We start from the raw sequence: 11,940 nt of genomic DNA, 5'->3' as shown, positions 1-11,940 counted from the left end.
GTGGCTGCACTCCTTATCCTTATTGCTCGCTTCCACGTGCCCCAAAAAACACACCAGTATGGGGGGAGGGGGGTTTGAAGGCATTGGTGACACTATATCAATAGTTATACCACTAACCGATAACTCCAGACCCAACTTCTGCTTCACCTGTTGATATACTTACCACCATTGTCTGGGTAGTTTATCATGTATAACTTTTTCTGATAACCAAGTCATCTAAATTAAATTACTTACATTTTTTCATTTCTCTTGCAGTAAACTTTAATCATTTTGAAATCCTACGAGCCATTGGGAAAGGCAGCTTTGGCAAGGTGAGTGCATTTTGTTGGAGTGACAGGAGCTGTAATTTGTGCTAGTCATTAATATCTGTCAAATCATACAAACACATATTACAAACCATCAACTATCTTAAGATGTCCTTGAATGTTCTCATTACTTGTATTTTAATCCCATCTTTTTTCACTTACCATGCACCGGCTAGACCCAATATTCCCCTATTCCCCCCCCCCCCCGCTATATATTTTTTTCTACCCCTCTCTTCACTGTTTGCCCCTTCCCCATCCTCCATTACCTTAGTTTCTAGGTAATATTCGTGATTGTGCCTTGCTTATATTACTCATATATACTCTCGTACTACTGTATCTATGGACCTGATTCACTTCCGATTGCAACTGCACTTACGCAGATATTCAGCCAATTGTAGCGTTCTGCGCATGCGTATGCATCGTAGAGCACGAAGACTCCACTATGCAGATCCATTGCGGAGTCATTAACAGAAAGCACTGTTTGGGGGTGGTGACAGGGGGTGGTTGGTGAAACGCAGGCATGCCAGTGAGTTTGAACGCCGTTACAGGGGCGTGCATAAATTAGTCACTGCGATGCCATACGCAGCTTGGACTTTCACTGCGTGCGCTGAGGTTAGCAATTTCTGAGTAAGGTCAGACATTGTGCAAGTGTGCGAGGCTCCGATGTTACTCTGTGTTACCGTTTGTTTCGCAGACTTGCTAAGTATTATGAATGTGTGTAAGGTAAAATGGGCGTCCTTATGTTAGGCTGCGATGGCATTGCGATTGCAATCTTTAGCATATCTTTGCAGTGAGACTACGTGTGTAATCGCTATGATCGCAATAGCGATCCTTACTGAATAAGGCCCAATATACTCCATATATGACGCTGTTTTGTACTTTCCTGGTTTGCAAAGTACTAGGTCTATATGTTCTCATTGTTGCAATCAGGGACGGCCCCAGGTCTACTAGCAAGAAATTTTGGGGTACCCCCTCCAATTCAATGTCAGGAAAAAACAGACACATTGGCCCCAACAGGAAAAAATCAATAAAACACACTGATTCAGTGATTGCCCCCACAGGAAAAAATCTATAACACACATTGGCTACCACAGAATAAAAATAAAACCTTTGGTTTAAGAATTTAGAATAAGTTTGTTAATCTCCGGGAATGAGTGCCTGGAGCTATTTATTGACTGCATTTTGCCCGGCAGGTGAGTGCGAGCAGAAATCCTCTAGTCACGGGTTTACAACACATGCAATTTAATTGCGCTGGGCAATCATCCCCAGGAGTGTGCTGAATTGAATTCCCTATATCGGTTCAATGATTGCCCCCACAGGAAAAAAAACAAGAACAAAAATAATAACATATTGGTTCAATGAATGCCCCCACAGCCCCTCCAAAAAACCTAAAACACACATTGATTCATTTTAGTTCTCCTAGCTCCACACAGAGGACTGACTGACCCCACTTGCTGGTCTGTCAGATGCAGAGCTAGTTGCAGGAGGAGCTCCATTCCAGCGAGTCCTCCAGAGAGTCCATCACCAGTGGTTTGGAACTTGGTCCCTCCCTCACCCTTTGCACCATGCAGCAGCCTGCCTCACTGACTCACTGAATCACTGCAGTTCTCATCACTGTGCGCAGGCAGGACGCCATGCAGCTACATGACCTATGATGTCATGTCAACGCAACGCCATCTAAAGAGTCACGCCTCTGTCCCAATATCTAGTACCTTTCTCTCTATCCAACTACTAGTCTGTATCACATATCTAGTTCCTCCCCTTCTTCCCAAACCACTCATGTATCCTCTCCCTCTACCCAAACTTCTTCTCTGTCCTATATACAGTAGATCTAAAACCTCCCCCTCTACCCAAACTACTACTCTGAACCAAATATCTAGCCCATTCCCCTAAATGTGTATTCTGTCCCATACACCGTATACCAGCCTCTCCCCTCTAATCCACTATTACAAATTACAATAGGTGCTGCAGACATATGACACAAGGTGACAGTGTCAGGGCAAAATGCTGTAGCTTCCCATCACTACAGACAGCACAGCAGCTGATACAGGACACAATGAACATTCACCTGGGTAGCTTCCCTTCATCGCCAACTGCCGTGTCATGTGACACCCGCTGCGCTAGGTCTAAAAACACCCGCAGACATGCTGCCGCCTCTTACACACCCGGCTGTTTAGCTCGCCACGGTTCTTTCTGCGAATAACCAGATTCCAAGACAGGTCCCAAGGTCCCTATGGAGGGCGCACTATGCCTCCCAAGAGGAGGCACTCCTGTTCGGCTGCTCCGCTGGAAAAGGCCTAGAGCCGGCGCTGGTTGCAATGACCATATTTTGTTCTATAAACCGTTGTTCCTTTTGTTCTGTCCCCCCAAAAAACGTATTAATAAACAGAATTTTCACAATAAAAATGTCTTCAAGGTCATGTTTTATGGTTTTCTGTTATCACACACATGTTATCTATGTGGCTGTGTTGGTGATTATCCCACCTGCTTCTGCATACAGAAATCCTCAGCACACGACCTGTTGGGGGGTACCTGAGGGTTGGAGTTGAGAACCACTCTCCTAGTGTAATTATTGATGGAAGGGACAAATTATTATGATGAAAAATCTGAATCATAACAGCAGTACAGTCATAAGAAATGGTGTATAAAAAGAAAACATCCTGCTAGTCAAAACAGGTCTGTAAAGCTTGTCTCATGGATCTTGGATATAAAAGTATTTAATTAGTGTAGTAAAGGTGTGTTCTGTTTCCAGGTCTGCATTGTTCAGAAAAATGATACTAAGAAAATGTATGCTATGAAATACATGAACAAACAGAAATGTGTGGAGCGCAATGAAGTGAGGAATGTGTTTAAAGAACTGCAGATCATGCAAGGTCTGGAACATCCATTTCTGGTCAACCTCTGGTGAGTGATTTATTGCTCACTTGGACCGTGGTCAATGTCACTGCAACATATTTAACCTGTAACTTTTAAAAGAAGCGTGAATGAATGTCAAATTGCTTACTGTGATTAATATGGGCACTTTTGAAAGCATAAGTAAGATTGACAAGTGGACATTTCATTAATTTTTCAGTGAGCCATTTTATGGTTGTTTGGTGATTATATATTGCTTGTGCAGTATTCGAAGATTAGACAATTAAACCATTTCAATACCCTCACACTTACAGTAAGCAGTGATGTGTAGTTCAAATTACAAAGGGCCTGATTGAGGTGTACACTCAATGTCGATATTTATATTCAAGGAAATTTCCTTCCATTGGTAATATCGTGGCTATGAAAAGTCGTCAACTCCCGAACATCTCTAGGTTTTACCGTCAAAATATTTCAAAGTGTTCGTTGTGAATTTTAATTGATTAAATGTTGATGAGCCCTCTCTGTATACCTTGTATGTTTTGTTGTACTTGACCCTACTAGCAGGGGGTCAATCATAGGGTGCAGCACGTAGTCATTTTTGATACTACATTTTTTATGAATTGCATGTATTTAGTGTAAATTGGTGACACTAGGGCTGGAGAAGGGAAGAACATTTATATTCCTTTTACACCGGCGCTAAAACCTGGGTTATTGCAGGGTTAACCCGGGTAGCTCCTTAGTGTAAAAGGGGAGGGAATTGGATCGCCGGGTCGAGTGACCCAGCAATCCCACCCAGGTAACCCGTGAAACCCTGCAGTGTGAATGGCGCGCTCCGGGTCACAATGACCTGGAGCACACCGCATGCCGGCCGATTGGTCCGGCTTCAGTGGCACTTGGAGATGACGTCATCTCTAAGCATCCACTTCAACGACAGAAAAGCCGGGTCTATGTAGACCCGACTCCGGTGTGAACGGCGCCGACTCGGGAATGTCCTGGGTTGGCGCCTGGTTAATTCCGGGACTGATCTGGATTGGAACCCTGTTCCACCTCCGGGTCAGACCCGAAATTTAGGTGTAAAAGGAGTATTATATAGCTTTGTATGTATTTGTGTCCTATATTTTGGTGCTGATCATTTTAACATGTGAAATTGGCATTACATGTTTTTCATTATACATTTTATTTGACTCCATCATAAGTTATATAAAATATATTGAATAGTATAGTTTTTCTTTCATTTAGATAACTTGTAAGCACTACCCAATCTTTTTATTTTTTTTGTGGCTGAGAAAAACACAGGTTTCTTTGAGCAGCAGCTGGTAGGTAATTCATTTTTGATAATAATTATCAAATAAATAGGAACACATTATAAAGTACCATCATAATCATGGCTGCTGTTGTCCCAATTATACTACATTCAGCTGGCTAAGAGAAATGTAAATATATAACCAAATTTCAGACTCTCCAATTAAAACACATCGTGTAGCTTACATTTCCATGGCTTAATCAATATATTTAAAGCATAAATAAATAAAATCTTATAATGTAGTAAATGTAAAAAATCAAATATCTGCTAAATATTTCAATTATTATGCAGGTACCAATAAATATATTTGTCATTCATCTAAAAACCAATCACAGACCAATACATGCAGTGGTATAGAATGAACAATGGGAGCGCTCCTGATACAGTTTGCTGGTTTAAAATCCAATTTTTACTTATATCAAAGAATATTTAAAATCACATTGATTGTATTCCACCTATAGAGATATTAATCTATCAACAATCTTATAACATAACAATATTGCACAATTTCAACCGAATCAGTAAAAATGTGAATAGTTTAGTCAGCAAGTTGCCAGATGATTAGCAGCAAAGCACAGGTTTAGTAGCCAGCAGGGTATTGGTTAGTCTCTTAATAAAGCATAGGCAAGCAGGCTGTTAATAGTAAGCAACTGGTAATTGTTAATGCATCTTTGCTCCTGATATATTGCAGTCCAAAGTAAATTGACAGGGTGTATGTAAAACAATCTCTACCCCGTCCTAGGGGAGGTTAATGTTACCTGAAATTGTTCTCAATCCCCACTCCACAGTATGCGTGGGGATTGGGTGTTTGTCAATGCTATATTCGGGTAAAAAAAATAACTATTAAAAAATGTGCATAATTATTCAACATGGTATTAACAAAAATAATTGGTTTTATACTCAAATTATAGAACATATAAACAAAACATGGAAAATAACAATGTTCCTCACTGTTAAAGCACAGTATAAATATTAGGAATTTGAAGCCACTTATTACTAAACAAGTGAAAGCAAAAATATATGCGCTTACATAGAGTTAAAATGCGGAATTAATCAGTGTTTGATCTATTGTAGAAGTCCTTAGCGCATCAGGTACCATTGCTCTCACATAAATTCTATTGTCCTGGCTCATATGACTTGGGGTGTGCAAATATACTATTATCACTGGTCCGTTTACTCCTCTTGTAAAGTGGAAATTGATTGTTTTATCTTTACCAATACTGGCAAAATAATGCTTTGCTGGATAAATAAAATAGAAAAAAGGAATGTTTTAATGTTAGTGTAGAACAGGACTGGGCAACCTGTGGCTCTCCAGCTGTTGTGAAACTATATAGGGGAGGGGCCCTAGATTGCACACCCTAAGCACAGTGCTTAGGGTGTGCGATCAAGGGCCCCTCCCCCTATATACTTTGTACTGTGTATATGTATGTACACTGGAAGGACGAGACTACTTCCACCTTGATTAGCACCCCTCCCACCTGTTCCTGGGTGTTTTTAATTAGCAAGGAGTCCTTGCACTCCAAGACTGCACATCTAATGAAGCACACTGAGGGTAAGACCTATTCTATATATATGCTGTGTCAGTTTTGGGACTGGTATTGGGGTGCGGGGCTCTCTGGGCTGGTGTGGCTGGACTGCTTTATGGCATCATAATATACACTTTTTCACTTCTTTAGTTTGTTTTTCATATTTGTAGCACTTTATACACTTTTTCTTATAACCTCCTACTTATGTAGGACTTAACACATAGGCTTTCTTTATTATTCTTTAACCCTCACTTTAAATCTCACAATAGTGTGATGCCATTGGGCGGTTCTGCTGGGTTGGCCTGGGGGGTCCCGTGCCCTATATTTGTTCCATAGGAGTGTTAGGGACCTGCCTGATAAAGGTCACCTGACGCGGTGGGCAGGCCCATAATTATGGCCATTATTATGCAAAGAGACTCTTTGATGCTATTTAGCAGTTATATTACTAGGTTCAGCATGGTTAGAGTGTGCACTTGCATTTGTCTCTTTACTATTGTGAAACTATAAATCCCAGCATGCCCTGTCACAATTTTGCTATTCGGGACTGCTAAAACAGTGGCAGAGCATGCTGGGACTTGTAGTTTCACAACAGCTGGAGAGCCATACAGTAGGTTGGCCAGGTTTGGTGTAGAAGATAATAGATTTTAAACCAGAAAGTGAAAACAATTTGTTTTTACGGAAAGAAAGGAACTTTAGCTTCAATTTCTGTTATTTATTTTTGTATGCAGAAAATAACATTTTAAAATATTGTGTACAATATTTGGATGACTACCTAATTTGTGTAACAACAAAGATATATATGGATGAGACAAATTAGCAATACAACAACTCCACATACAGTACAACAGAATAGAATATACTACTATAAGAATACTCAATACAATATAATGGCACAACAGGTAATAAGAAATGGAACAGAATTTACAGACAGGCGACTTACAACAAAGTGAAACAAGCAAATGGTCAGGGCAGGCGGCTAAAAAGCAAAATGGTAAACTAGCACTGTTCAGGGCTGGCAACAAAAAAGCATAGTCCATAACAATCTGGGTTGGGGCAATGGCAGACAGAAAAATCATTAACTATTCGAAGTCAGGATAATAGATTCGAATAGTCAGAAACGGCAATAACGAGCAACAACCAACTGGTTTGAACACAATGGCTATGTTAAAAAGATGTTTTATTAGCGCTGACCTAGATGGTATAATTTTCTGCTATATGGCAACTTGTTATGGAGATCCATGTATACATGAAACAGCAAGATATGTGTATTTTTACATTTTTGTTTCAAAGTAATAAAGTAAAGCACTTTTATGCACACATCTATTTCTCAGCTTATTTTAGGCAGAAACTCAAAAATATAATTTTTTTCTAAGCAATTCATAATTACTTTATGCAAGTAGTACTATTTAGCTGTTCCATTTCTGGCCCTATACCTTAGGGACAAGTTTTTCACTGTGAGAAGAGTCCTACTATCAGTGATAAGTGTTTTTTTTTTTCTTCTTTGATACCAGCTAGTTATTGTATTACCAAAAGTATGAAAATGATCGTAGCAGGTGAGCAGGAGATAACATTATTACTACAAGCAATAGTAACCAATCAAAATCTCAGTATTTTGTATTTTTTAACTCATTAAACTATAAAATTTTTAGACTTTTTCTATTTATTGGAAATGAACATGGCTTTCAGTTCCACTATGCATGTGTGAAGCCACAAGTCCGCTTCTACATTTAAACAACTACAGAAACTGCCCTGGGGTAGCAGTACACTAACCTATACCACTCCAGGCCAATATTTGTTTTTTTGTAGGCATAGCAAGCAATGAGAATGATTAGCTTTCTGGTAAACCTGGCAGACCATCTGAAAATGAGGATGAAAAGATGATAAAATATAAAATTATGCCAATGCCTTTGAAGCTGGAATAAATAAATGTACATTATGATTTGAGTTCACATGCCATCGTTAAAAGCTGAGATATACAATAATAAGATGACACTTGGCAAACTCATGATATTAAAATGGAAAATTTATTGTGGAAATGTTCCTATGTCCAGACAATAATGAAATTGCGGGACACCCTCCAAGAGTGTCGATTAAGACTTTCAGGTCCAAATTGTTTTATTTTTATTAGATGGGAAAAAATCCAGAACAAAGAGCTAACTTAGAAAGATGTAAATTTTACACTCTATTGCATTTTCACACTTTCCGGTAATGTCTTTATTATGCTGTATACATTTTGTGCACGCTGTCGCAGTAGTCATGTGACCAAGCTTATCACATTTTGGGAGATAAATCTACATACAAATGTGTGTAAATGTAATCCAGGAAAATGTACTGATGTCTTGCAGAAAGTAATAATGTCTTTGATTCCGCTGGGACTTTCTTATTCATATGTATAGCTGCTGTTTCTATAATAACATGGCTCTCTTTGATAATCCAGCCATCGAGTTGTCCAGAGATTGTTATATGAGCACCAGAGAAACACTTTCAGCTCCTGGTGAAAGCTCGGCTCTGTTCCAGCACAAAGTCCTCTAAGGGAGTTTCAGCAGCTTTGTGCCACTTGATTCCAATAAGGAAATGGAAGAACTGGCAGTCTGTGAAAATTAAATGCTGCATTGAAGGGACTGAAAGATCAAGATTTACATCCTAATCACTCAATGTTATGTTCTGGCAAGGGTCTGTATTCCTTCCTATTGTAATATATTACTCAAGGGACAGCAGTCTTTCTAACTTCAAAACTGTCCCTGAGGGACACAAGATTAATGTGTACCAGCCGTACCCACCTGCTCATAATTCAGAGAATTAAGTTAACTTGCCATGCCAGAGAGGCAGCTTTTTACTTAAAATATAGTGGTTAATATGAACTTTATGACTTGGGGGAATTAGATAGGTGAACTGTCCTTAGTTAATAAATATTGCTACTCATTGTAAGAAATAATTTACAAGGGAGGTGATTTATGAAGCACAGAACAGCTTTGGCGCAATGCAAAAGCTACAGTACCTGGGTGGCACCATGCACCTGGATTTGTGCGAGTGCTCCGTCCTAGATCTATGGCAAAGTGCATACGTTTGCAGAGCAGGATAGTGGTACGGGGGAGGGGCAGATGTTTGTACAGAGGAGTTGTGCCGTGGGATATTTCCGGGTCCTTGCTACATACAGAGTAAAGGCATCTGCATGCCTACTTTTACAGGTCAGTGCAGAAAATGGATCCGGAGTATATTAAAATGAGATAAATGGTGGAAAGTGACAAATTAGGGGTGTTCCTTGCTATGCAGAGAGGTGCAGCCATTGATACTCCACCCCAAAAGGCTTGCTGCTCAGTGCTAGTCCTATAGTTTATGATTTTTGCATCTTTAGCTGGGTACCCACTGGAGCAATGTCGGGCCAATATGCCATTTGGTAACGACATATCGCCTACATCGCTCAGTGTGGACGCATCGTTCAGGAGCGCACATCATCAGCAACATTGACTGTACACACTAGACAATGTTGCCGACCTGTCCGATCTGGTCGGATCGGAAGACAGATCATGTAGGATGTACCGGCCATTATAATAGTTCTTGAGGCCATATGTCCAGATGGACTGTGTAGAGTTTGTATTTTCTTCCCGTGTTTGTGTGTGTTTTCGCCCACAATGTAAAATATACCCTAGAGTGTGTATGTGGTCTGGAATTTTTTCTGTAAGCTCCAGTAGGGCAGAGACTGATGTGAATTATAACTTAGACTTTGAACAGAGCTGCATAGTAATATGATGGCACTATAATGTAAGTGATGACGATGATAATAATTAGGGATGTGCACTGGACCATTTTTGCTGGATTTGGCTCTGATTCATCATCCGGCTGTGGATTTGGATTTTTTTTTACAAAAATTGAGAAAAAAGCTAAAATCACATAATTTGGGCTTTTTTTGTTCCTAGATTATTATTAACCCCAATAATATTAATTTCCAGTCAGTTACAGTCTATTTAGACTACCTCACAGCTCACAACATTGTTTTCACCATTATTGGCCAAAGGCTGCAGTGAGCTGGCTGGTTACTAAGCGACAGACACCGCACATCTATGAAACATTGCCACTCACTACTGAGTCACAGTACTTGTGTGTTATGGACACACAGAGGGCTAAGGCCCAAGGAGTCATGGTGCTTATACACACAGAGGGCTATTGCTCAATTGAGTCAAGGCGCTTGTATACACAGTGGGGTACAGCACCAAAAAATATATATTTTTTTTCTTTTTAAACTTTTCTTGAAACTTTTTTTTTTTTACTTTTTTAAACTTTTTTTTTTTGTACACACAGCCACTTGTGAGTCTCGACACTTTAATCAGCAGAGTATAGCGCAGCATACATCAGTGTGCCCCCTATACACAGTCACTTTGCCAGCACAGCCACTTGTAAATGTGCCTACACACTACGCGATGTGATATCGTGAGCAATTTCCCTTGAACTCTTCCATCGGCACTCCAGGACACGATGTGCAGCAATGCTGCATGATGTGTCATAAGATCTATCGTGCACAATCTAAAGATTTGCCGATCTTTAGATCGTACAGGATAGCAGACAGATGCTTGCACGATTCAGGGATATCCGTGATGCATGCATCTGTCTGTAAAAAAATAAACACAGATGCACGGACGGGATGAGTGAGACCTGCCTGTGCTGCTGTGTTTAAAAAATGAAAACCTGTGTAAACCCCCCCCCAAAAAAAAAAACGGTGTGACCCCTCCCCCAAAAGAGCAACCAGCCCCGGCGTTTAGTGAACCAGTGCTGGTTGTGCAAAATACGGGGGACAAACGACGTAGGGGTCCCCCGTACTTAAGCACAACCAGCACGGGGCTAGTCAGAACCAGCACTGGTTGCCAAAATACGGGGGACAAACAACGTAGGGGTCCCCCGTACTTTGAGCAACCTGGACTAGGCTCTGATTCCTTCTTATACTTACCTATCTAATACTTACCTGTCCGTAGTGCTGCTCTGCAGCGCCGAGCCAGCACTGCAGGTCAGCAAAGAGCAGTTGCCATTTTCCTGGTGACTCATGCATGTACAGTAGTGATGTCCCCGGAAAACTGCACAGGCACCATTTTCCCAGAGACCAACGCATGTGCATGGGTTCTGGCACTAAGCCCGAATCTACTGCACCCGGTGCACCACCGGAGAGGGGAGGGCAATAGGTGCACACCGAAAAAGGGGAAGTGGTTTCAAAAGAAAGGGGTGTGATCACATAATAGTATTCCTGATTCACGTTACACCACATAGTAGTGTCTCTTATTCATGTATGACACACAGCAGAGCCCCTTTTACACAATGCCCACATTTGTGCCCCTTATACACAATTCCCACAGTAGTAGTGCCCCTTATACAATGCCCACAGTATTAGTGCCCATTATACAATGCCCACAGTAGTAGTGCCCCTTATACAATGCCCACAGCAGTAGTGCCCCTTACATATAATGCCCTCCTGTAATGGTGCCCCTTACACATGCCCATTGTAGTGATGCCCCTTATGCAGTGTCATCAGTAGTGGTGCCCCTTATGCAATGCCCCCAGTAGTGGTAGTGCCCCTTATGCAGTGCCCACAGTAGTGGTGCCCCTTATACAATACCCCATTAGTAATCCCCCTGTAATAGTGCCCCTAATGCAGTGCCCCTAATAGTGCCCCTTATGCAGTGTCCCCTATGCAATGCCCCCATTAGTAATCCCCCCTGTAATAGTGCCCCTAGTAGTAATGCCCACTGTATCAGTGCCCCCAATAGTAATGCCCCCACTAGTCGTGCCACCTGAGTAATGCTAATAGTAATGTCCCCAATAGTAATGTCTTAAGTAATGCCCCCAGTAGTAGTGCCCTGTGAGTAATGTTCCCAGTAGTAGTGCCCCCTGAGTAATGCCCCCTGTAGGTGTGGCCACTGTAGGTGTCCCCCCAGAGTAATGCCCCCAATAGTAGTGCCCCCTGTAG

At 41.2% G+C, this 11,940-nt stretch overlaps 1 protein-coding gene across 1 annotated transcript in view; it reads left to right on the top strand.

Moving 5' to 3' along the window:
- Positions 1 to 259: 259 nt before the first annotated feature.
- Positions 260 to 11,940, top strand: part of STK32A (serine/threonine kinase 32A) — a 185,017-nt gene continuing 173,336 nt past the window's right edge. The window contains exons 1-2 of the mRNA XM_088462122.1: positions 260 to 311; positions 3,058 to 3,209. Coding sequence (XP_088318248.1) covers positions 3,091 to 3,209 — 119 coding nt within the window. The 5' untranslated portion in view covers positions 260 to 311; positions 3,058 to 3,090. The remainder of the gene's footprint in view (positions 312 to 3,057; positions 3,210 to 11,940) is intronic.

The sequence above is a fragment of the Taudactylus pleione genome, unplaced genomic scaffold, assembly GCF_031769625.1.
Source record: "Taudactylus pleione unplaced genomic scaffold, aTauple2 ptg001151l, whole genome shotgun sequence".
Lineage (NCBI taxonomy): Eukaryota > Metazoa > Chordata > Amphibia > Anura > Myobatrachidae > Taudactylus > Taudactylus pleione.
This window is presented reverse-complemented; position numbering and strand designations above follow the sequence as displayed.